Source organism: Patella vulgata, chromosome 7, assembly GCF_932274485.2.
Source record: "Patella vulgata chromosome 7, xgPatVulg1.2, whole genome shotgun sequence".
Classification (NCBI taxonomy): Eukaryota; Metazoa; Mollusca; class Gastropoda; family Patellidae; genus Patella; species Patella vulgata.
The window spans coordinates 31,588,152-31,616,099 of NC_065885.2; the positions used below are offsets into that span (position 1 = coordinate 31,588,152).

The 27,948-nt window shown below is 31.9% G+C and overlaps 3 protein-coding genes across 3 annotated transcripts in view; 1 reads left to right on the top strand and 2 right to left on the bottom strand.

The window, feature by feature from the left end:
• Positions 1 to 111: 111 nt before the first annotated feature.
• LOC126828692 (ras-related protein Rab-7a) lies at positions 112 to 6,616 on the bottom strand. The gene is made up of 5 exons (XM_050558617.1): positions 6,500 to 6,616; positions 5,084 to 5,151; positions 3,917 to 4,043; positions 2,896 to 3,114; positions 112 to 2,618 (listed from the first exon to the last, which is right to left on the bottom strand). Exons 2-5 carry the CDS (start codon positions 5,134 to 5,136, stop codon positions 2,400 to 2,402), a joined length of 618 nt encoding a protein of 205 aa, XP_050414574.1. The 5' UTR covers positions 5,137 to 5,151; positions 6,500 to 6,616; the 3' UTR covers positions 112 to 2,399.
• LOC126828691 (EEF1A lysine methyltransferase 2) lies at positions 6,604 to 12,261 on the top strand. Its single transcript, XM_050558616.1, has 6 exons — positions 6,604 to 6,739; positions 8,405 to 8,470; positions 9,190 to 9,307; positions 9,773 to 9,880; positions 10,303 to 10,540; positions 11,919 to 12,261. The coding sequence occupies exons 1-6, from the start codon at positions 6,660 to 6,662 to the stop codon at positions 12,011 to 12,013; spliced, it is 705 nt and encodes a 234-aa protein (XP_050414573.1). The 5' UTR covers positions 6,604 to 6,659; the 3' UTR covers positions 12,014 to 12,261.
• Positions 12,262 to 13,608: 1,347 nt separating this feature from the next.
• Positions 13,609 to 27,948, bottom strand: part of LOC126828690 (constitutive coactivator of PPAR-gamma-like protein 1) — a 28,653-nt gene continuing 14,313 nt past the window's right edge. Inside the window, exons 11-16 of the mRNA XM_050558615.2 lie at positions 26,420 to 26,626; positions 25,222 to 25,513; positions 24,130 to 24,274; positions 22,993 to 23,062; positions 21,868 to 22,055; positions 13,609 to 21,482 (exon numbers count right to left, since the gene is read on the bottom strand). Coding sequence (XP_050414572.1) covers positions 21,299 to 21,482; positions 21,868 to 22,055; positions 22,993 to 23,062; positions 24,130 to 24,274; positions 25,222 to 25,513; positions 26,420 to 26,626 — 1,086 coding nt within the window. The 3' untranslated portion in view covers positions 13,609 to 21,298. The remainder of the gene's footprint in view (positions 21,483 to 21,867; positions 22,056 to 22,992; positions 23,063 to 24,129; positions 24,275 to 25,221; positions 25,514 to 26,419; positions 26,627 to 27,948) is intronic.

The window sequence follows — 27,948 nt, forward strand, 5'->3', positions numbered from 1 at the left end:
CTAGAAATACACAGGACACACTTCTATGGAACACTGCAGTTACTGTACTGATGCACGTTTCCATAACTAAATCTAAAAAAACCTCTGGCATGTGGGTATAAAAAAATACAATTCTACTTTAATTACTGACTTTATTAGAGTTCATGACCTTTTTAGTAGATAGGCAAGCATGATATTATATAATGTTATATTCTAAAAGAACTAGAATAAATTTATGCTTGCCTTATAATACAAGTGTTCACTGCCCTAAAACAGTTCACATATATTTCTGTGCTAGTGAAGAAAACAAGGAATTTTATATATAAATACAATACAATTTATACAAAGAACCCATATAGACTTCTACATGTACACTTAATAACACTATGACTGAAAAAAAAATCTTTAAAATAATTCAATATGTATATGTCCATCGAATTTTCAAAACCAAATCAAAAGTAATGGTCTCTGAATTGGATATCTTGAGTAAATTTACGTTTTGACCAGAATCACAATCTTTCTTAGCAACAACATATCAAATAATAAAAGACAATTATTTTGATTTGGTTTCTTTCATACTTAAATCTTGAAGAAACAAAAACACAATGAAACATTCATGGTCAGTTCCAGAAAAAAGTCTTTGGATTCTTTTTTAGAACTCATTTTACAAAAAAAGTGTAATTAAATGCTTTAACAAGTATAAGTTTTAAGATGGATTTCTGTTACAATTTATACTCTTATTTTGGTGTAATCCATTCACAGACTGAGAACATTTGTAATTAAACCAATAGCCAAAAATTGTTGTTTCCGACAAATAATTCTTGCTTTTCAAACACTGTCTGTTTTAACAAATGAAAGTTCACCATGTGTGTACTTACAAGCAACTGGAAACAAATTTTGATGAAGTAAATATTTTGAGTTTCAAAAAAGACTATTATCCCACCATATCAAAGAAAAAAGCATGACTTCCTTCTGGAATGAATCTTCGATAAATTTGGACTGTGTTCAATGGTTTATAGAACTATAAAACATATTTTTTTACAAACTGACTACATTTATCAAGTTTATTATTGGAATTCAAATTGGACATTAAATACAACTGGACACAGCCCAATCCCTCATAATGTTGATATACAAAATAACAATGAATATATTCACACCTATTATAATCAACAGACCCTTAATTAAACGAAAAAATTGTTTGCCTACAAACATTCACAAGCAAAGAATTATTAACAAATTGTACAAAATACCTAAAATTATGTATTTAGTCCAGTTAATTCTTAATAATGATAAAATTGAAAACTTACCTCACCCATTTATATTGATTTTGACAGAATAAGTTCTAAACCATTTAAATTTGGTATTATATAAATGGTTAAAATAAAATACTATGAAACATTCTCAAGATGTAGAATCACAATTAAAGTCTTTATCATCATAATCTTTGACAGGCCTTCTTAATCTGAGTGAATCCAAGCCTTGAGATTATCTACCATTGATATTTCTTTTTCTTAATCAAATATTAAGTTTGAGTACAATGTAGCGTGGATTCAGCTGTCAAAAATCAGATATTTTCCAAGAACTGTAAATGACAATCGGCAGCTCTCAGTTCAGTTCCGAAACATTAAATTTTTTGGTAATTGTAAGCTATGATCAATGTATTGACAATATATTAAAATCTCTGTGAGTGGATATATTTTAGACGTCATGTACCAGAGTTTTATATCATTACTAGCATTTTAATTCATTAAAAACAAAATTCTCTTCGATATCCATACATTCATTGCTCATTAAGATAACTGTTCCAACCACTGTCAAATTATATAAATTATATGGTAGCATTTTACCACGATGTATCGAAATTAAACCCAGAGGCTAGTCAATTTTGAAATAAAAACTGTCATATCACCACTTTCAGGTATAATAGCTTTTATGTAATGGTTAATCGGGAGACTGACTTGTATCTAAAATCCATCTAACTTTCCAATTCAGAACTAGATCGATATGTACATTAGGCATAGAAATTTCTGCAAATAAATTCTATCTTAATATAAATAAAGCACTACTCTGACAAGCACCTTATCTTTTTGTCACTGGTACCCTGTTATAACAAAGAATTATCATATGTCATGCGATTTCTATTTATTCATCGCTATCTAGTAATCGAACCCACCTGCATATTAACGGCAGACATTAACTCTAATCAGTATTTCAATTCTAGACACTCTTCCCTCTGAAAGTGATGTTATGAAAGCATCATGACAAAATTAAAATAATCGTTATCGCTGCATCAAGTCGACCGCATACTTGTCTATCATTCAACATGTTTGTATTTACAAATGTATATCAACAAAAGTTTATAAACTGTCTCTCAGTATTTTTTAGTTATCACATTAGTATTTGAATTAAATGTGATATTAACATGCACATCCATCTTTAGCTTTGTTCTGATCGCCGGATAGTTTGATTTGATCAGGAAATTCATTGTACAGCTCAACATCAGTTTCTTGTGCCAGAGCATTTTTCGCGACTGTTTGAAAAGCCTGTTCTACATTTATAGCCTCCTTTGCACTGGTTTCGAAGTAAGGTATATCTCCTTTACTGTGACACCAACTTTGGGATCGTTTTGCTGAAACCTGGAAGAAGAAAGAATTCCAGGTCAAATTAAAGCGGTGACAACACAAAAAAAAACAAAACAAATAAAATTGTTTTCAGTTGGAGTCTGTGGTGGCTCCAAACTTGTTTAAATCTTGTTTATTTTAATTATTTACCACCAAAAGTTTGCAAGCCACCAAAAGTATAAAACTAAACGAAATCAAGACAGAATTATGCTCAAAAATATTCTTAATACGGGAGACATCTAGGGCATGGTCATACATGTGTCTAGTATCTAATCAAATTAAATATACTTACTGCTCTATTTTCTAAATCAATTTTATTTCCTATCACAACAAATGGAAAATTTTCTGGATCTCTAGGACTCGCTTGAATAAGAAATTCATCCCTCCAACTATCCAAAGATTTAAATGTGTTGGGCATGGTAACATCAAATACTAAAACACAACAATCAGCTCCTCTATAAAAAGCCACACCCAAGCTTTGAAACCTTTCTTGACCAGCTGTATCCCATATCTGAAATTTAGAAAAGACATACAGTACAATTAGGGCTATATTTTCACTCTTACGTTAACTGATGTTGTATGAAGCGATTTCAAATTTAACAATATCATTAACGCCTAGAAATGTTCATCAATGATAAATTTAATACTGATTTCAGGCTATTAACAATGACTAGTATATCTCCTTACTGGGTAAAGTAATAATTCACATAACCTTGGCATTAATTATAACTGTCATGTTGAAAAATAAATATTGCATGAATAACATTGAAAACAATTATCATATGCATCATTTAGTTAGTTAATAGTTAACCGTACACTGAGGCTAAAACACATCAACAAATTGCTCATGGGGAATGGGCATTAATTGGAATAAAGATGAAACACCTGTAGTTACCATGTTTATTTTATTTGTCTACCTTAATTTGTAAATCACATTTGAGCAGTTAGTCCTGAAGTTGTGCCCTATAAAATGTTGAATAATAATTTTTTGACATTCTGTATTTGCAGCATTGACAGCTACATGTAACAATCACAGCATTATTCTCCTTGATATGTTGCACCCGTAAATAAAGACAGCTTTAATTGCTTCCCAATATTAATATTGGACCTTCAATTTTACAATAAATTACAAAACTAAAGATAGAACAGCCATGTAACGTTAATAAGCCTGCATTGCACTTAAAATCATATCCTGTCAGGGTTTTCCAGCTAGTTTATTAAATGACTCAATATCACTAAAATTTTAGTAAAATTGTCAATTCTATTAAATTATTGCCAACAGAAGAAACATTATTAAGCCAATGTATAAATACCTGCATGGTGACTAATCTATCATCAACCATAACTTCTTTTGTAAGAAAATCTGCTCCTATAGTAGCTTTATACTGGTTGCTAAACTTTTTATTTACATACTGATTCATTAGAGATGTCTTTCCAACACTTAAATATACAAACAATTAAAGCAATGACATGTATGTATACTATACTCGGCAGTATACTATGCCTCTTTCTCTTTAATACTTTCACTGCCAAATACAAATACCTTTGTTTTGATGTCATGCTAAATTTTCATGAGGCCAAATCATAAAACTTTAGAATTTTAGCAAATAAATAGTTGAATTAAGAAGGGGGTTGGATACACCAGTAACTATAAATATAGAGATGCAGATTTTATCAAGATGTATTTATTTAAATTTATTACCAAAGCAAACAATTAAAAACTTCATTGGATATATTTGATACCAAATGGCAGCCCCCACGAAGAGAAATATTTGCCGGTCTACTACTATATTAAATTTAGTAGTGGAAGTGGTAGTAGCTCGGACAGTAATTGAGTCAAGGAAAATGACAGTGCCTGGGATATATCCACCAATTTCCTGATACAAGCTGATACAGGTGAAACGGGTGAAATAATTTGACCTAGACAGAGTTGTGTTCTTCGCTGGGGACAAAAACAATAAAATAATCTTTGTAAGGTATCTAGAAACAGAAATAATACCAATGATGGACGGATTCAAGATGATCATTGATCATAACACTGAAATGTACACATTAAATGATCAAGCATAGAAATAAGGCGCCGGTAAAAAATACAAATGTCAGACACAAATTCAGGCTTTGTCCGGCACAACTGTTGTAGTGCCTATCATTTTGTCCAGCACAGATTTGTTTTTTTTACAGTGCTTTTATTGATACCTTTAATGCGTGTCCAGCATGTTTAATTTTCTCTGAAATCAACTCGTTGACGAACAAATGTCTACTCGGCTGTTCTCTAGGAACAATGTATAACACATCATATTTTTTTATAGTGGAAACAGTTTTGTTAGAAAGTACAGTTATCCTAAGGACAAATGGAGTTGACGCAAAAGAAAAACGGACAGGTAGAGAATGTTTTCTTTTGCTGTTATTATTTACGAACCAATTAATAGCTTATAAAGTTTGTAATATACAAATTGATTAGTAATAACCTATATACATACCCACTATCTCCTAGAATGATAACTTTCAATAAAACCTTCTTTCTAGATGCCATTGTAGTTATATAAACCTGAAACACAACGGAATACAAAAAATAAAAAAAATATCCAAGAGGGGCTATATAAAGGGTACTGTTACTTTACAATCCCAGCATCTGTAAGCTTATTATTGTCACTGAGGGGTTTTTTTTTTTCGTTGGCATGGTTTCAAAGAGGCATTATTGTCTTGGCCAAACTGCCAAGTGATCCCTGAGTTATATGTTTTAATTCTCAATTTAAATGAAATGGGGTTTAACGTCCTACTGTTTTGCTCCGAACTGGGCTAATGAAGACGGACTTAGCCATACAGTGTGCTATGAGGGAAATTTTGCCCGGACAGCGGCACTACGGCCTACTCTTATATCGAATTCCAACTGAGTTTTAGATAATTTGGATGGGTCTAATAACTGTAATACTATTTGGAATATTCTATTAATAAAAACGGATTACAATTATTTTTTTGTTTGTGAGTGATGCCCAATCCCTCTTTCTTGTTTTTCTCTTGGTATAAAATGTGATCAGACTGTCAACTACGGATGATCATGTCAATACAGACTCAAATCAGGGTTGATTTCATTTGATACATGGTATTATTATCAAGAATGAATTTGTACTGTAGGCCGATTGATTACTTTATACAGACCACAGAAAAGAAAGTTCAACAAAGTCAAAGCTGTAGTCTACTTGAGCTTTTAAGCTTATATTTTCCCCCTACAAAGAGAGAAAAACAACCAAGACCAGGTTATTTTATCATAAATCTAGCCTCCGATAAAATCAGCTGATTTGATCAAGTGAAGCATGACCAACACAGAGTCAGAAATGACAATTTCATTTAATCTGAACTCTGGTCAGGTCTTAATATTATCATAATCATGGTTGAATTTTATTATTGAAAATAAAGTGTTACCACTATTATCAATATAGCCTTTAAAAGTATGATTTGTGGGGTTTTTTTTATTTAGATCTGACAATACTTGGCCAAGTAACTAACTTCACTAAGGACAAGGTAAGACTAGGAGTAAGAGATAAAAATAGATTTTTATTCTAGGCCTAGGCCTAATGTTAATGATGAAGTCTACAATCCTCTACAAAATCAAAATGTTAAATTGCATGTTGATAAATAATTGCGAATTTGACACAATGACAAGACAATGAATATGAAATAAGAGGATGATATGATTTTCCACAACAAATCGCCATAATAATAAACAAATCGAAAAATGTCAATTTATTTTAACAAAATCTTGGCTTGAAATTTCCCCAAGACGAACCGCACAAAGTTGGGCATATACAATAACTGGCGTGACATTAAACTGAGAGGAGAACGATTAAAATATGCAATACTATCTATCTGATAACACAGAGCATTGTTATACTTACCTCTTTGTCAAATCAATTGAAATTATTCTTATTTTTCGACTTCTGTGTACTCCCTCTTTGACAATATGGCGATGTCCCGTGATATCTGACGTCACCTTCCTCTGCTAAATTTAACACTTCCGGATCAATCTACTTTCGATTTTTTTTTTCTGTTAATACAATGTCTTCAAGCAAAGAAGATATATTAATTCAAGACGATGGTCGCGATTTCAGCTCTTCGGAATTAGGAACTAAAAAATAGTAAGGGAACCGAGATGTTATAAGAATGCTTGCGAAACACGGAGTAACAACAGAAATCTTAGAGACATAAGCTCTATTTTAATCAGATTATATAAATAAGCACGTGCTCAGTGAAAATATAAAGATAAATCTGTCACGACTCACGTGAATGAATGATAGTTAGTCAGTTAACAGTAATTGTCAATCTCAAAAGACGGATACGGGCTGTGGCATAATGCAGAATGTCTGAAAGGGAAATGTAGGAATTAGAAAAATAGGCGGACACTGATATAGTCTTGTCAGTTTTCTATAGCCTATCCGGATTACGCAAAAAAAATCTTACCTACTACTACTAGTAAATGGTCTTCTGCTTATGTCATAATTACGAGATAATCAGCATGAAATTGGCAAACATTATGACATATATTGTCGTCGCCCCTGTCCGGACGTCCGTCCGTCCGTCCATAATTTCTTTGTGGACACTTTACGGGTCACAATTTTTATCCGCTTTTGACGAAACTTATTTCCTAAAGATCTCGGTTCCTTTCAAAATTGGCATGTATTGGACTGTAACTTAATGGATTATGGTCCAAGATTGTACAAATAATCACTCTAGGGGTCACAATTTTTATCCGATTTTAAGAACCGTTTAAATGTATCACCGCTACTACACCATAATAATGGTTGAGTTAGAATTTTGTGAAAAGCTGACCGAAACTGCAGGACAAAAAGGCCGCTTTCCATACACAATGTGTAAATGTATGTAATACCAAGGTTGTGGACTCTATAGGTGTCAAAATTTTTATCTGATTTTCATGAGACTTAAAGTAGCTAAGTCTCTAACTCAATGTCAACCAAAGTCATACACATTGAAAATACAAACTATTTGTCAATTCAAATCAACATTCATGATCTTACCAGGAAAAGACAGGCTTCTGATATCCAATATTTAAGACAAAATAAACATTTTACCATTGGTACACGAATCGTGTACCATAGTGCGTTTTAGCGTCATTTGCAACAAGTGACCAGAAAGAACGAGGCTAGACATATTCAACAGGAGAACCTGCTCAATAGACTGGAATAACCAGACGCTAGAAACTGCTATAGGGTTGAGACACACTAGGTCGTATTTCGTTGGACATAACTGATTTGAAATTAAGAGTCAAAACGGAAACAATTGAATGTATCAGTTTATATACAATCAGATTACATTATTATATGCGGTGCGACCCATTTCAGTCAATTTCTAGGTCCCAAATATTAGCGATTTAGCTCCCAGAGATTTCGGTTCCTTTCAATATTCGCGCATATCAGAATTAATGAGAGTGTGAAATTAATGAATCATATGAATGAGGGCATGATGAAAATAATGAATGATATTTATGAGAGCATGGAATTAATCATTGATTTTAATGGAAGCATAAAATTAAAAAAATGATATCAATGAGAGCATGGAATTAATCTTTGATTTTAATGGAAGCATAAAATTAAAAAATGATATTAATTAGAGCATAAAATGACTGTGCTGATTCCATGCAGTGTATTACCATTCACATTTATTTCAATATTCACGTAGGCCTAGCCACCCGGTAAATCAGTGTTATGTAATTGTTTGGTGACCTTTAAATTACGAGATAAACATAACACTTTTTTTCCCAATTGACCTTATTGTTGTAATTTCAGTTGGGACAATGCATATGAAAGAGAACTGAAGAATTATAAAGAGATAGGTGATGTAGGAGAAATATGGTGAGTTATCTTTGATAACTTTTATCATGTGATTATTGTTTATGCTATCTCAGTGTTCAAAACTGCTCATTTTAAGTACATGTACATTGTATATATACACAATGAAAACACACCAATGATTTGACTGACTGTGCTGGATACCTATAATGCAGCTGAAATATGATTTTTGGCATGCTTGCAGACAGGACATTTACCAACACAACAAAGTTAAAAACAACCCACAAAGACTATAAAAACTTTACTTTACAGGGAAATGTTAGCACAAGGGGTGAAATCAAAAGTCAGTAACAGGGTTAGGTCAGAATAAAATTGGTTCAAAGGAAGGCTGTCTGGCACGCAACCGTGCAGAGCGTAGTCGACAATGAACAGTGTCAGAACCGATGAACACACTTAGACCCCTCACAGTAGCAGCAGTACGGAAAGCTAGCAGCATGCGCTCCTGCAGATGTTGTTGGATAATGTGTCGGTCATGTAGTGGAATTGTCAGTTGTTACCAGGCCTTGGCCGATCTCCAGTGAACCCAATGATTATGTCATTTATTTGGTATTCATGGTAAGAAATATATTTTTGGACAGGTCAAAATTAAGGAGGAGCGGCCATGGCAAATGCATTGATACTGCTATTTTTATACAACTCCTGTTCTTACCTAGTATGGTCACTGATAACATTGGTCATATAGGAGTGTTGTTTAGACTGTTAATGTCCATGGTATTTTTCAGGTTTGGAGAAGATAGTCAAGATAGAATAATACGTTGGTTAGATAGACAAGATGATATAAATATAAGAGATTCTATATTAGATATAGGTACTGGTAATGGTGTTATGTTGATAGAACTGGTAGGTGTATATATATATATATAGAAAGGAACAGACATCAAAACATTAGCATATTTACTATTTTGTAGTCAATTTTTTGTCCCCCCCCCCCACACACACCCTCCAACAATAGAGCTCTAATTGGGACCTTTTAACATTGAAATTTTTGGGTTGAAAAAACTACCTATCAATCTAATTTCTATACAAAAACATTATTCCGTAAATGCAAGGAACAAGTGAAAAGAATACATATAGTCCTGTTTCTATAGATTTTCAAAGGAAATGTCCAAACTCCACTAGACATAAAAGTATGTGACTAGAAAAATCATTAATTGGGATCCTGATAATGTCCTGTTATTATACATGTTGCATTTATAGTTGTAGAAAAACATGGGTCTATCTGATATAAGTTGACTTCAGAAGTCGAATACCAGACAGCTTTTCATACTGGACCTTTGTAAAACATTGAAGACATTTTCATTGCAGGCAAAGTGTGGCTTTACAGATTTAACTGGACTAGATTATTCACCCTCAGCTATTCAGCTGGCTAAAAATATAGCAGATTCGGAAAAAATTGGTTCTATTAATTATCATGTAAGTACTGATACCCACAGCTTCCCTGCAAATCTCTTCATTTAACTAAATTAACAGGTACGAATTATTGTGGAAAATGCTGTTGGTAATTAAAATATCATTGTTGACAGTAAAATGTTTTGCCTACATCATTGCCAACTTCCTATTAAATGACAAAGGAACTTTCTCATTAACATGTTATTTCATTGTAATTGTGACATATTTGTCTTAATTCAATAACATGACATTAGAGTTACCTCTCAAACAAACATATATTGGAGCCACTAACATGTTTCAACAGAGACAAAAGTTTGAATGCCACAATAATTGCCTGAAATTCTATGCAGAAAAAGAAGAAATATTTTGCTGACATTGTTAAAAACCTAGCATGCCTGTTTATGCCAACAGAATAACTTTGGAATTAATTTAATTTTGACTTACAGGTAGCAGACATGGCTCAGCCTATTACAACAGAAACCAATAATACAGCTTTAAAGAAGAAATATCAGATATGTGTTGATAAAGGAACATTTGATGCCATTAGTTTGATGGACACACAATATACAAAGGCTAGAGATGTCTATGTTCAAAATGTACACAAACTGTTAAATTCAGAGGGAATATTTGTAATAACATCTTGTAATTGGACAAAAGAACAACTCTTGGATATATTTGCATCAGGTAAGTTGGCAGATACATACACATGACCGACCTGGGAGACCAAGATTATGCTTTCAATAATCTTTAGAACTTTGAAAACTCAACATGAGGAAGATATATGCAAATCATGGTTCAATCAAAATGATATTGAGTTTTTCAAAAATGTAATAACTGTTACAAGAGAGAGAAAATGGATTAAGCGTTTACTCATCACAAACTAGGTCATTTTGGGACTAACATGGTATAATTTTATTTTAATAATTAACTTGCGCATAGAGGTCTTTAGAAGTGGGAAAAAACCCAGAGAAAACCCACAAAGTTAGGTAGCGACCCTCTGTACAATATTAGGATCGAAACCACAACACTTGACTCAGTGACAGACATTATGATCTCAACCCCTTTAAATATTGCTATCAAACCAAGATAAACATTGTGTATATAATTTAAATCATTTCTTTTCTGTAAAAATGTTTGTAAATGTAAACGTGAATTTCTTAAAGGATTGATTTTGATGACTGATATTTCAAATACAGTATTTGGTGATGTAGAAAAAGTAAGAACAATCAACCATAGGAATATGAGATATAACAATAGTTTGTGTCAATAAATAGTTCACATATTGGTGTTATTAAAGATACATTCTCACGAAAATATTTATAAGGTGGTTATTCCCAATAAAAGTATGGCAAATTTGGTCTATATATGGAAAGTATATATAGACACCAAATCTTACTATAAAAATACTGGATTATATGAAAAAAAAAAAAAAAACATGTGGCAAGCACTGGGCAAAATTGTCAGGGTATCACTATCTGGCAACCCAAAGGCTTATTGTCTGCCAGCTTGACTTAGGGAACGTTTGTTATTTCTTGATCGAATGGTTAGGCGGTTTTGGGAACACTGAGGGGTGTAAATGTATTACCCTCTGCAATTAAACGGCGGAAAAAGAAGTAATTCAAGAATTTATATTGGCAGAAAATAATTCAAGAATTTACATTGGCAGAAAATAATTCAAGAATTTACATTGGCAGAAAATAATTCAAGAATTTACTAAGGCCTCAATATGTATGGTAAATGGACAATAAGTAATGACATGCATTTTGAAAAATGGGCCTTCCCTCAATCAAGTTAGGTGACAAACATGGCTTCTAAAAATAGTATTTTTGTAGCTTGGGGTATCTCCTTGTGAATACAAAGTTTTGAGAGGGATTTGAAGCAAATTTTTGATAGATTAATTAGTTTGAATATGTTTTTACTCCAAATATGTCATCAAATCACAGTTTGTATGCAGGAAGGTATCTTTAACAAGTAATATTTTGGGAAAATTTCTAAAGATTTCTTCAAGATTATTATACCTGTTCCAGTAACACTTAAAGGTAACTTTCATTTTTTATTTCAGATTTCATTTTTTTTAAAGATATACCTACCCCAACATTTAAATTTGGTGGACAAGTGGGAAATAAAGTAACATCCTTGGTTTTAAAACCTTCCTAATGAAAGACTTCTATAGTGAGAAAAACATTTGTTGTCTATCTTTTAAAACATCGGTCAAAAAAACTTTTGGACATGAACTTGAGTGTGTATTTGCAATATCAAGAGTGGTTACCATTAAGAAGTTTCACTATCAAGACATCATCAAATTCAGTTAAATGTTAAAGCTCACTAAGATTATAGAAATGTATATAAACTGAAAACATTACAATTTAATCTGACAGAAACTTAATAAATGAGTTGTCCCTGGACTGAATTGATTTATATAATCTGTTCAACGCGAATGATACCAAATCAAGTTCTGGGGAAACTTTTTAAAACTGAAAGACAGTTTCACAGTTCTGTAGTAATGTGAAATCGTCATACAGCATCAGCGCTATTTGGGACCTACCTGTGGTGGCTCATTGAGTATGGGGCTGACTCACCAACCAGGAGTTCCGGGGTTCAGTCCCAGTTTTGTTCGAGAAAGTTCCCCAGGACTTTCAAGCATGGATTCTGCCAAGGACAGTGTCTAATCATTCTGATGGGACAAAAAACTCTAAGGTCATGTGCAGTGGCATGCATGTGAAAGAACCCTGACAGTTGAAATTTGACATAATAGTAGGCTGTGGCACTGCTGTCCGTGCAAAATTTCCATCATAGCACACTGTATGGCATACATGTCTTCATTACCCAGTCGGTGCAGAAGGGGTAAAAACCAGAAGCCAGTAACATGTATGGCTGCTCGAGCAGATTAGCCAATGGTAACATGTTGGGCTCAACCAGTGGGTCATCACCATCACACAAAAACTTGTTTGATGGGGTGACTATTCTATTATCAGAATAATACATAAACGGCTCATTAATCTAGTGACCATATTGACCAGTAGCTAAAGAAATTTTGACATAATGGCTATTATTACCATAATTACGATGACTTCTATGGTACACAAGATTAATTACGTCATTAGGTAATGATAGACACAGCCGTGAATAGAAAATAAATGGCCGTCACTAATATAGAATGTCTATTCAACTAATGTATTAATCAATCTGATTGTTGTATTAATGCAAAACTACTAATGCATTGTACTTATTCAACCCATTAAAATAAAAAGGAAATAGGTAAATGTCATCATGAACAGTTTGATGATGTTAACAACCATCCATCCTAGTCAGTAATATATTTGCTTGGCCGGCAAGGGATGACATCATTGCGAGTTAATTAGCTTTCAATATTAACTTTTTTCTTCTGCAAATTAAATTCCGAAACAATGTTTTTACGCAAATAGTTTTTCTTCAATATTCTGCTATACACTGGTTAATTGGTCCAATTTGGAGCTCTGTTTAAAGCCTAATGATATTGTTTCGCAATTAGCTATTGGTTGTAAATCAAACTATTGACCAGTCATAATTTGGAACAGAAATTTGCTTCCATTACAGCAGTGTTAAGTGGGATTAGCTGTAATCAAACGAAACACTGTGAGGAGTATGGAAAAAGATGAGATAACCCTTGTCGAAATGTCGCCAAAAATAAACCTTTTAAGTAACTTGTATTCCATATAATGGTGTCATTTGTCATTCATAGGGCTTGAGATGAGAAACAATAACAAAAGATATTTCACCACAAAACAACATTTATTCAATAACAGACAAAACCATACTCCTGTTTACTTCAAAACCTGGGCGTAACCTTCCACTTCATCATGTAGTAATTATTTACCGATTTTATAATCTTGAAACCTTTCCGAACTGATAATACAGTAGGAGTTATACCAGAAAAAAATATATATGACAGAAATTTAACATTATAAAGAACAGAGACGAACATTATCATATCTCTATGTTTTCTTATCTTAATAAAGATATCTGTAAATATTTTTTTTCTGTGTTAAATTTACCATCATATTAAAGATATTATAAAGACAAAACCTTTTAGAAAAACCGAACAGTGGAATAAATATATTTATATATGTAGTTTATATAGGTTTAATATATTTGTAAGACGTCACTATATACGGTACTATCCATTATCCCTAACACATTGGATCTAACTAATTTAAAAATCATAACTAATTGGATATTATTCATAAGAAATAATCCAATGGACCAAAGTGCATGATTAAATGAATTACAATTTATTATTAACTACATTGGGGAATATTTGTCCAGAAAGAAAAAGATCAAATCGTTTTAAAATTTTTAAATTTGTGTGTACCTTTATAGATTCAAGCACAATATCTTTCAAATTTAATTTAGTATCGATTCCTGGACATTTAATAGTCCATATCAAAGGTATAGATCTGTTTTCCTTTCATAATTCTGTCTTTTCTGGTAAATATTCCTTCATGATTTTGATGTCTCGAATAAGTCAATGAAATGTCTGCATTTACTATTTGATGACTCGATAAATTCAGATTTATTTTCCATTACTTTTTTCTCGAAGAGTTAACTTGTGCTTGACCACTGTTCTAATTATTGTCAAGCTTCATTTAGGACAACTATTAAAGTATTTTTGACACCAATTAAATGTATGTCTTAAAAAGACAAACTAAAAATGCCCAAAAAGTCTGAGTGAAGTTTAATTAACATTCCAATAAAATCAAATCTGATTAAAATACAGATCTACATTTTGTCTCGGTTTTTTTTTTTATACTTCTGATGGCCTACACTACATGAATATTTGACCAGCTGTAATTGAAGGTCGCGTCAGGTGTCATATAAGTGGATTTTGATCATACGACGTCAGACATTGATTAATCAATCAGAATTAACGTTCCTAGTGGTTTACCCAAAGTTCCTTGCACATCACGCCAAAAACTTGCCGTAACAGACCGTTTCATTGGCTAATCCCTCACATCATCCAGAATGCGGGTCATATAACAACTCTTCCAGTTCCTAGAGTCGTAAAGACAAGTAAAACGAAATTTTGAACTATAAAAAACGAAACAAAATAGGATCTGTGTTTTAATCCGATTGCAATAAAATAAAGCACTTGAAACTGAATGCACGAAATTCACATCCAAAACCGTTAGATCTTTGGTCTTTAGTAGATTCATTCTGTTAGTAAATCCAGACTATTTCACTGTCAAAAAATTTGTATTTTTTGTCAAAAATGAATTTTGATTCCAGAAGATGCAATGCACTTTGGTCAACATGACAAGTAATATCATAATGTGATTACATACCATAGATATACATTAGCAAAGTTATAGAGGCTTTTAGACTAATATAACACAAAGCAAGGAAAAATCATCAAATACCTAAAAAATATAATAAACCTTAGCAGCACACAAGGGTAGATAATTCACATGAGATTTGCCCCAAGTTAAAATGCTTGTTAAAAAAAGACTTTTCTAATTTCTGATGGCTAAACCATTAAATATTCTAAACATGAGTATAGAGAGAGTTTAACAAAATTACTCAGTGGCATATAACTAACCACTGTTGGGGAGTTCACGAGAGATAAATTGGGTTATTAAAAATTCTCAATAACATCCTTATAGTGCTCTAGCCTTGAAAGACAAGCACGATTAGATCTAGATCGTACCTGCCAATGCCAGGTAAAACTGTTGAAATTAAACCTACATGTACACTGATAATAATATAGATGTCAAACTTAATCAAACAAATAAATTTGAAACAATTCTCATGTGAATACCCCTCTCTTTTTTAAGAGTGTTATTAATTTGATATCCATTTTACAAATGAAAATATCATTCACAATACAATCCAAATTATTTTCATTGCCTTGCCTTTCTTAAAACATTTTTGCTTCTTGAAATAAATATTTATAAATGAAAAATCAAAAAAGTGTGCACTTACAGCCTTAGTAAAATAAAACAATACATATATCAAATACATGCCATACCAATTAACATTACTAACAATTAAAGTGTTAATATTTTATTTAAAGGAAATATCCAATCAAACACTTTTCTTCATTATCTTAAAATATAAACTCTTTATATCAAAAACAAATCGCTTCTGAAAGTCTAGTCATTTTAAAGGTTTTAATTCCTTGGAAGCATAATATTGTGAACGTTGAGTATCTAAATGGAATAGCAGTCCAAAATGGTTCAATTCCATTCAATTTGTTAACATTCGGTATCCACTGTAGACGATGTATAGGATATGGTCAAAACAAGCTACATGTACATTGATATGATTTAATTTTCTTAAATGAATGTTAATTCAATCAATTTTAGTCTGGATCAAGCCAAGAAAAATATAGATATTGTCCAAAAAATATATTTGTCAATCAGTGACTTGAACATTAGATACATATCAATTTGACTTCTAGTACAGTTTACATATTTGCGACCTTTAGAGATCAAGTGCAGAACTCATGTGAAGGGGTAGGAAGGATCTATTAGACACATTTGATATAAAGATTTTAGGTAATAAAATAATCAAAGATTGTGTTGTTAATTAAAGGTCAGTCCATTCCAGTAGAGATAGACTGTATACATTTCTTTTTCTCATTATTTGTTAACTTTCCTAAACAAGGAATGAACCCTAAAGGATAAAATACAGAGGTATTCCATTTAATAATAATCTAATATAAATCATCTTAATGTCTATAGCCAGTTTCTTATAAGTTGTAACCTGATTACAAGTAGTATTACTTAAAGGACAATATTGTTGTCAGTCATTATCACATATGTGATAGAACTGGTTAAATACATTCCAAATATAATTTTAACACAGGTATCATTGCTACGATAGATGTGTAACTAAGATTTCAAGAAATTATCAGTGAGCAGAAATTCGGCCATGTATCTGTTACCACTTGTTCCTTCAGTCGGTTATATAGAAGGATAACTCTTGTTTTCCATTTTTTTGCTCACTTCCAGTTCTTCAAATCTTTGTTATGCAATGATCTCTGTGTTAAAATTATATTTGGAACATGATTAACCAGTTCCATCACATATGCGATAATGGCCAACACCAATATTGTTCTTTAATACAATATGACTTAACTATTTTTCAATACAACAATGCTCTGCAGCAAATAAATATATTTCAACCTAATTACTGACCTAATTTTTGAAATCATTCTACATTCCCATGTTCTCTGAGTAACCAGAAAATATTCTCCTCACCTAAAGGTAGGTAGGTTCTGTGTTGATCCTGACCAAATGTGTAGAACTGTCTATCACACTGGATTGGAACTGAGGAATTTCGTAAAAAATCTAACGACACACAGAGCACAGGGAACGTAGAATAACGTATAGTTAGCAATAAAATACATAGAATAACAAGAATGTATACATGCAAGTGTATTCTTATAGATAATCAAATTACATCAATTATTCAAAATAAAGGTGAAAAAAAGTTCTTACTAATATAATATACATGGACTAACCAGATTGATAAAACTAAAATAGTTCATGCTCTTTTTTTTTTTTAAAAGAAATCAGCTCAGTTCAGAGTTTGAACCTTATATTAATAATTCTGGAATTAAACTCTATATTGTGCGCTACTAATGAAAGTGCAGTGTCTTTTATTGTGTTCAGTGCAAGGAACTAGCATTTTGGCAAAATGTTAAACACATTTGTGTAGCAGAGACACTTTAAATTTATTTCCAGTAAGAAATATTATCAACGTTTGGTTCAAGCTTTTATCATCTAATAAAGACATTTTAGCATGCACAATTTAGAAACCTTGTGCTCAAAAAATACAGAATCTGACTTCCAATAATGCTTTTCAAAAATGAAAACATCCTTAAAAACTACTGGATTGTTCGAAAAGTATTTTCATTTTTGATAAGCATTTTTGCATGTCTTCATAAACATATTTATACATGACATTTTAATAAAGGCATTTAAAACTTATACAAAGACTTACTTATCGTAATAATCATTACAATAATATTAAATCATGCTCACAATTAGAAAAGACATTACATATTTTTGAAGGGGTTAAGAGAATACCGGACCAGATAGTTTGATAACAGAGAACATATCCGATTTCAGTACCAAAGGTTGTTCATATATCTGCTAAATATTCTATTCATTTTTGAAAAACCTCAATGAGAACATTAAATGAATATTTCCGGTATCGCACCAACCCTTCCAATCAAAGTCAAAAATCATGCTTTCAAAATAAATTTTTTATTAAAACTTAATTTAACCTACGTCATACCACAAAAGTAAGGCTAATAAATTCATGCTCATGTTGTATTTCTCAATAACTATTTTCCCCTTGATATACAAGTGTTATATGAATGGGGAAATATCATGCCTTTGGTGCACTATGTGGCGTAGTTCAATTAAATTAAAACTGTTTAGCCAAGCACAAAATATAAATTGAAAATTATCTTTAACATAAATCATAATTTAACACTTGAAAGATTAAGATCTTTTCATTCTAAACATAAAGTTTACTTATATTAATCTTTTAATAATTATAATATCATAATAAACTAGTTATAAATTTACGCTTATTTGTTATATAATCATACTAATGACATCAAAAAACCATGAATAGGATATAATTGTTTTATTTGGGGAGAAAATAAACAGGACTTAATTCTAAAAAATTACTGATCAATGTAAACAATGAGCTTTAACTTCAAGAATAAAACCTGTGAATTTTTCTAAATAAGTTTACTTACTATACAATTTAATATCAATAATAATTCAATTCATCAATTTTTAAAACATTTATCAAACCTTTATAGTAACTCGACCTTTGAGTTCCCTCAGTTTTTTTTTACCATTTTTTTTTTAAATATTTTTATCAAGTCACAAAAAAGCCCAAAACTGCTTTTTAAGACGTAACTATACTATACCAACAATTTTATTAATTACTTATTTCATTCATTAGTATTACATTAATTAATCACCACAAAAAAAAAAAGAAAAAAAAGATTGTTTAGAACTAAAACATTTAATTATTATATATATCAACTCATTATAATAAACATGTCAATCTAATTGTGAAAAGAGTAACGACGTCTTATATGCCAGTATTTAAACTGCAAAGCATCCTTACAGAACAAAGTCAACGTGGAACTTGTTCATTAGAAAGTTATCAACCAAATACATTGGTGATTTATATATTTTTATCTACCTTGATGTAACGCACAAGTTCTTATTTTAAAGAATTCTTTGGCCTCTCTCAATAATTATAACACACCTATCGACTTGGTTGTTTAACCCAAGGATGAAGTTACACATAAAAAAAGAGTTTTTCATAATTCCCTTCACTTATTACAGATTTTTTGTGTTTTTTCCTATCGTCTTACAATTCCTTTTGTTGCATTTCATATTTGCAAAGTTTTTTAAAAGATGCTTTCAAACTTTAAATTATAAAGAGGGTTTTTTTTCCTAACATAGATTTTGTTCTCTTAATTATACTCTTTACTTTCCTTCCTTAATTCTTTACAAGAATTCAAACTTATATCTTTTTTCTTTAATATAACACAGTAGAATCTATTCATTATGTATACAATCACATATTGTCTCCTTGAATTTGGAAACATAACATTTCAATTCTGCTATCTTCGTCATTAAAGTTATGCACTGACCGGGGTCAATTACAAAACCCGATCATTTCAATTACAGCAATTACTGGTAGATAAGATGGCAATAAATCAAGTATCTTTACAAATTATAATATTCTCTATATCCAATGATTTTAAAAGAAGAGCTTCTATTATCTCCAATTCAAACTTTGGATATTTGTACTAAACATTGTGACTTTGGAGATATAAATTCTACATAACTGTTTAGTTTTATTCACTCTGGCAAAAGTTCTCCTTTTAAATCCGCTTAAAAATATATGTATCTCTATCATTCATTAATAATCTTAATTACTAAACTACTTTACTCTATCATATCTATGATCTTTTTGTTTTTAAATAAATGAATAACTATATGCATAAAGTATGTTAAGTCTTACTGAAACTCTTAGAACACAATAATTACAAAGCCAGATCAATGTTTCAACAAAAATGATACTTGCTCATAGAAACTTGTTAATGATTCTAAAAATAAATGCTGATAAGTTAGTAAATAAATGACGATAGATCCACACAAATTGAAATTCTTAATTCTTCCTTTTTTATTCAAGACTTGCTGCCCAAAACCATTCCATCACTTTCTGTGTACCTGCCCAATATTTTTTGATGGTGTTATAATAACAAAAACAAATATGAAATGTACAAAAATATACATTTCTCATTTTATTTACCATTTAATAAAAAATCTGTCAAAAATATATCAAGCATACATTCTCCCTCATACATACATAAGTTCATTGTTGACAGGTGGCTTCACCATTTAATTCTTCTTTGGCATCCAAATGAAGGATCACAACTTGATAGCACGGCATGATGCCCACACACATGATGTCATAACACTGACAACATATTAAATGTAAATGCATATAACGGCAATGTTTTCACTAGACTAATGTCACTTTCATTAGTTTATGTAGCACTTATATAAAGTTGTTTTCACCGAGCAATACAATATAAATAATGCCCTTAAAAACAACGGATGACTTTTTTTTATCGAGCACTTTTATAATTAAATGTCTTCGATCAATTTAATATCCTTGGTCATTTAGCGTCTTTTGTTTTGTATTATTAACAAGATATCACACTTTGTCGCCCGTCGTCAAAAATTGTATGTGTTCGAAACACTTTGACAACAAATAGAAAACTAGTTGTGTTGTTCACAGCTACACATTAAGAGTTATCCTCCTTTCTTCTGGAAGCCATTTTATTCAGAATCTAAGATGTAAGATTTGGCTGGGATGAATTGTCTAGTTACATGTATAACAACAAACAAAGGGGCTATTAAGACACCACTTTTCTACTAAACTAACACAGCTTCAGGGTTTGAGGGTTGGTTTTTTTTTCAATTTGTGAAATAAGATAATTTTCAAGGGTTTGTGTTCCCTTATGACTCATAACATGAGACTCAGAATTTTGTGTATAAATAATAAAACAATCATAAACATAACAACCATAGGTCTCTGTCTGAATTTTAGGTGTTACTGGCTATCAACTTCTATTAATGCACTTATCGTCAAGTAAACAAATCAAATCGTACAATATGGATCGAGGACACAATGGGCCTAAATTGACTAGGTCTGATCAATTACCTAGTTAGTATATGACCTGGTCAATGCTCATGTGGTGGGGTGGGGGTATCATTGACTAAATTTATTGAATAATAGAATAGCTTATTTGAGCGTTTTTAATTGTATATTTCTAAAATGTTGATAGCCAATATAGAATCTGATTAAATGATTAAGAAAGAAATTTTGGTCGATTTGAGACTTCATCAGAAAAATTTAAGCAAGGTCATTAAATTGAGCTCCAGCTGCCTCTCCAGGTTTGTCAAAAGTATCCTCAGAACTAAATTTATTAATAGCTCCAGTAGCCTCATCAGCATCTGAGAAAACTCCAATTGTATCCTCAGTTATTCCAACAATATCTTCAGTTGCTGCTCCCTCATCTTCTGCTGCTCCATTCTCACTAAAATAAAACAGGTCATTAAATATACCAGAGGCTCAGTGCGGTGGGGTGTCCCCAATAAACGTCGTCAAACGTTGCCATGACGATTGACGGATGTAAGCAATATACCACAACATTTCCATGTGGGAGTATAAAAAAGCTGATCATTTCATCTGAACCCCATGATCATTAGCAAATTAACAATATATACAAACAATCAGATGATAAATGTAGTCTGTAGAGAGTGTTCACAAGAAATTGTGGACGACGGACGGATGTAGGTAATATACTACGACCATTCCATATGGGAGTATAAAAAAGCTGATCATTTCACCTGAACCCCATGATCATAACCAAGTTAACAATATATACAAGGCATAATTATCACATCAAAAAGAAAACCTACTCATTAGAAACATCAACTGTGACCCCACGACCTTTTGGTGTGTGTTTGGCTGGTTTGCCTTTAGCAGCTCTAGCTCTATATTTAATGGCAGGTCTTCTGACAGGACGTGTCATACGTGGATACCCTCTTGGTGCTGGTGGACCTTCATAGAAATCATATCCTCTTTGGTTTTCATAATATTCATAATACTGAAAACAATAATTTAGTGTGTAAACATTTATTGCATTTTGAAATTCTCTATACAACAAATAAAGACCAAAAATAATAAAATATTACTGTGTTTTGTTCTTATGATTACTGCATAATATGTTCTTATTGTGGTTATTACAAAATTACTGCAATGATCTCGTACTTATTGCTGAATTTCTGAAATTTTATTGGTATTAAAGAATTTTTGTATGGTTGTTAGAGAATTACTAATTACTGTAATGTTCATATCTTTATCAGAGAATTACTACTAGGTTCTCATTGGTATTACAGAATTACTATTTGGTTCTTGAATTAATGAAGAATTACTATAATTGTTTTTGGATTATCTGATAATTACTGCAATACTCTTTTTGGTATTTGAGAATCACTAAAATGTTCTAACATATGTTTATTGGAGAATTACTGCAAGATTCTTATGGTTATTGCAGAGTTACTGCAATGTTCTGATGGGGTTAGATCTATTTGATAAGGCCAACTTCAAGTTTGGTCAAAGGTCACGAGATGTAAACAGGGATAGTGCTAATCCCAACCCTAACCCTAGCCATAATGCTTACCCTAAGCCTAACCTACAATCTCGCCAACAATCAGGTGCCCTAACCTTATTTACATCTCAGCAACCTTGACGAAAATTGAGCTGGCCATAACAAATAGATTTAGCCGTTCTGATGGGTATTTCAGAATTACTATACGTGTTCCTCGAAATGTAATTTAATGTTCTACTTTTCTGTAGTATTCTTGGGTTGTCAGACAATTACTATATTGTTCTCATCATTATTGCATACATCAATGTTCAAACTGATAGCTACCCTAACATTTTCAGCACATATTATCTTTTTTACTGTCTATTTCAGGGAATATGATGTATTTTTCTCTATTCAAAGTAAATAAATGAATCTGTATAAACTACAACAATACCTGTGGTCTGTAACCTCTAGCAGCATACAGAGATGGTCGTCCTCTTATTGGACGGTTTGGCAAATAACCCCTGAAATCAATAACGTTGAAGTTGAAATTTATGTTTCAAGTAGGGCTGCATCGATTCATCAATGAACTGTGATGTTATATGATACAATCAATGTCCGTATCGCGAATCATTATCCAAATAATCATTTCACAAAAATAGACTGATATTCCTTTAAATAAGTTCATGAGCAAAATAATTTATTTTACTTTCATTAAGGCGTTTTCGACACATTAAGTGGCTTATTATAGCTATTTCGTCAAAATCAAAATATCAGTCTGGTTAAGCAAGTCGTGCTGGAAATTAAGTTGCGTTCAAATTACACACTTGAATAATATCCGGAAAAAAACATACAACATATTAATATATATATATCCGTCAGTAAAATGCCATTTGTGATAATATTACTGTATAAGAATGGCGATTTGTACATACTGCATATTTTGATCAGCACATATTTTCAATGTATATTAATATTTGATATTAAAATCTTCGTAACATTATTTCCTTTGCTGTTCTGTAATCTATGACTGACCTGACAACGAGAAAGCTTTTCATTGGCTGAAATTGTTGTGGCAATACGAGCCAGCCAGCTGAAATGTTTTCATAATTAATTTACCAAATTCAAGTCGCACGATCAACAAAAGCCATACTGAGATCGAAATTCCCACATACCAAGCATGTAAGTCACAAGTAAAGTATGGGAGTCTTTTTTAGGATTTCCAGTTAAGCATGACAGCAATGAAATCTGGTCAGTTGACCAAGAAATCACCACATTAGTAAATCATAAAAGTAGGCCTTCGAATTTTCACAGTGAAAGACTTTCAAAATTTAACAGCATTTCTTAAATTTATTTCCTATATGGCGATATTAATCATATCGTAGACTATGAATCATGATGTGCATCGTATCAAGACCTGGCGTATCATTGCAGTCCTAGTTTCAAGGGTAGAAAATTTTGAAAGATGGGTTGCCAGGACATAAAACATGTAGTTTCATCAATACAGAGACACATCTACCCTTCCTATAGACCGCAAGCTTTCAGTGACATATGGTAATGTTTTTCTAAATAGTATCAACTTATAACTAACCTGCGAGGTCCACCCACTGACATTATTTGTGGGGAGGGACCACCTGAACGTCCTCGTCTTTGGCCAGACACATTAGCTCCCCAACTTCCTACAACAACTCCAGCAATTTCTAACTGTCCACCTCTAGCATCTACTGGTGAACGACCTAAAAATAATAGTAAGTAGATAAGAACAACTGTTTATGCTAGAGTGTTCACAAGATTCTACAAATTAAGCAAGGATTATAACTAAAAAAGTATTAATGAAAATTGGTGAAATTAAAAGATACGTTCCCAGAGAAGTATTTATTGGGTGATTATTTCCAATAAAAGTATGGCAATTTTGGTATATATGGAAAATAGTAAAAATATCCAATCTGACTAGAAAAATACTAAGATTCCCTGAAAAACACTCATGGAGTGCATAAGGGTTTCCCTAATCAGCAGCCCGATGATTAGGGATGTCTGCTCGTGTGATGTCAAAGGTTACACACAGAGATTGAGCGTTTCATGTACATGTTGATAAACTTTATGAAGAGTTAGACATACAACACTTTCTGAGAAAAAGAAGTGGGCAGTGGATAATCCGAGAATTTAATTAGGCTCCGATATTTATGAATAATGGATAGTGCTTAAAGACAACACCATCTTGTGTATGCAATGAATTCTCCTCCGACCTCGCATCCGTTTTGAGAAGGATTTGAAACAAAATTTTGATAGATTAATCACTTTGAATATGTCTTTAGTCCAAATACATCATCAAATCATCTAGTTTGTACATGGAAACTATCTTTAATAGGCTTCCTCGATTCATTACATTGAATAATGAAGACAACAGATGAGAATACTTTTGTTGTTACAGAATTCACAAGATTGTACAATGTGATAAAAGGCAATCACTCAATAGGTTCTTCATTAATGTAAGTATTGTATATAAAATTTTAAAAAGATTAGATGTGGAAAAAAAAGCCTGTAGTGTGTTCACAAGAAATTACAATGCCAGCTTGTATAAAAATAAGACACTGAAGCAATAGGTACATTTATTAATTACAACCATCTACCGAACCAATTTCTGTAATTTCGGAACACAGCCACAAGAAAATACTAAACTTACCTAGTAATCCTCTTCCTCGACCTGGAGACCTTTGAGGCGGAGAGGAAGGGGAGTAACCTGGTTGTCCACCAATTAATGGGTGGGGGTAACCACCTCGACCATAGGGCATTCTTGGAGCACCTGCTGGGCGGTAGTTGACAGGACCACCCTGGGGGAAGGGAGGGTAACCTTGGTATGGAGCTTGAGAATATGGATTATACATAGATGCTGGAAGAAGGGGTTTGGCAAATTCTGCACGGATATTTTCTAAGATGGCTTGACGCATTCTTTCAACTCGTAACACTTGATCAACCTGTTAACAGAAGGTAAATAACAACATTTTAATAGTCACCCTAATAATAATAATTATTGGCTATTATATTACAAATTTAAAATTGTAATAGTCACCTTAATAATAATTATTAGCTATTATATTACAAATTTAAAATTGTAATAGTCACCTTAATAATAATTATTAGCTATTATATTACAAATTTAAAATTGTAATAGTCACCTTAATAATAATTATTAGCTATTATCTTAATAATAATCATTAGCTATTATATTACCAATTTAAAACTGTAATAGTCATCTGAATAAGAGAGAGAGAGAGAGAGATATGGGGTCTACATCCACTCGACACAAACTAGGTCATTTCGAGACTAACATATAATTCAATTTTAGCAGTGGGAGGAAACCGGAGGACCTGGAGAAAACCCACAAGGCTGGAGAGTCACGTACAACCGGGGAATCAAAACCACACAAGTTGACTCAATGACAGACTTTATGATACAGTGCCCACGCACCAACCATTTGGCCATCAAACCCCTCTCATCTTAATAATAATCATTAGCTATTATAATACCACTCTAATAGTCATCTTAATAATAACTATTAGCTATCATATTACCTATCTAAAATTGTCATAGTCATCTTAATGATAATATTAGTTATTATATTGGAACTTACGATTTCCAAATTGCTATTAATTAACAGATTGTAATTCTATAACCAAACGTCATAATTATTTTATTGTAGTTCTCCAACATAAAAAATATCAATGACTTTAATATAGATTTCTAACAGAAGATATTTCAAAGAATGTTAATGAAGCTAATGGGACATTTCTCAATCATTGTCTACCGATCTGTCAATGCAATTAAATCTGATCAAATAGATCCCTGTACAATAATCAATATTAGAAATATATTGTTCATACCTGTCCATCACACATATCAATAAGTGGAGTGTTGTTATTGGCTTTTAGAAGTTTAAAATGGAACAATTTTCCATCAAAAAACAGCCATGGGCAACTCATGCTCCATGGTATTGGAGCACCACAAACATCATTAGCAAAGATAGCCGTCTCTACACCAGACATGAAGAGGGAAGCTAGCTGAATACCTCTTGGATGTATAGCAGGTAACTGTAATATAATAATTCTCATTCTTATATTGAAATCAACAAAACATTTATATAAATGCACATACATATTGTCATTTCAATATGGAAGTTTCAACAAAATTTGTAATCTAAAAAACCTAAAAAAAAAAAATGGAAAGTGATAATAGGTGTTTTAATATTTCTCAAGCATAATTAACAAGCTTAATAAAATGAAGATGAAGCACAAACAGAAATGAGAATCGACAGAACCAATTACTACTAAAAACAAGATGACTAGTCATCAACATCCCGCGCCCTTGCACTTGTTTGGAAGAAATAAGGAAAAATAACTTGTTTATGCTATTGGTAATCAATATAAAAATGTATCAGATTTCGCAAACAGTGTCACTGGTCCTAATATTGTGGCCCTGTTTAGTAGATATTGCTCTCTATTTCTGAAAACTAATGACTGATTTTTATTTACTAGAAGATTTGAGATAATTTATGACATTAAGCTCTGGTTTTAAAAATTAGACATGACTACATAGAAAATAGAGATATTTTGCAAGTGGAGGGAACTGGAGCTTTAGACAAATCTCATATTCCGACACATGGAATATCAATTCAAAGAATTTCATACTCTGATCACAGTAGCTCGGCAAGGCAGGGTCGCTACTCTCTGTAAGGTTTGCACAACAACCTTTGCCTACCTCAATTAGCTGCTGTATGTTAAACAATAAACTTATACATCAGAAAATAAAATACTATAATAGGTTAATGTTTGTACAAAGTTTCAAAAAGATATCTTGAACAGATAATAAAATATGCTCCAGAAACAAAATCAGGATGGAAGGCTGGATTTCAGAAAATAAAATAATGGGTAAAATTATTTTAAAGGTATCTTGAACAGTCAAATGTGTTTCCATGGAAACACATAAAATTATCAAATCTGAGAAATTCAAAATAAGTGCCATGAAGATATCTTGAACGATTTATGAGATATGCTCCAGAAACAAAATTGTACACCAAAAACTAAGTAAAATTTGTTTCCATGGAAACACACAAAATATCAATCCCAGAAATTCCTAAATAGCAAAAGGCACAACTACTGTAATAGGTTGATGTGTGTGCAAAGTTTCAGAAAGATATCTTGAACGGTTTATGAGATATGCTCCGGAAACAAAATTGTACACCAAAAACTAAGTCAAATGTGTTTCCATGGAAACACAAAAAATATAAATCCCAGAAATTCCTAAATAGCAAAAGGCACAACTATTGTAATAGGTTGATGTGTGTGCAAAGTTTCAGAAAGATATCTTGAACGGTTTATGAGATGTGCTCCGGAAACAAAATTATACACCAAAA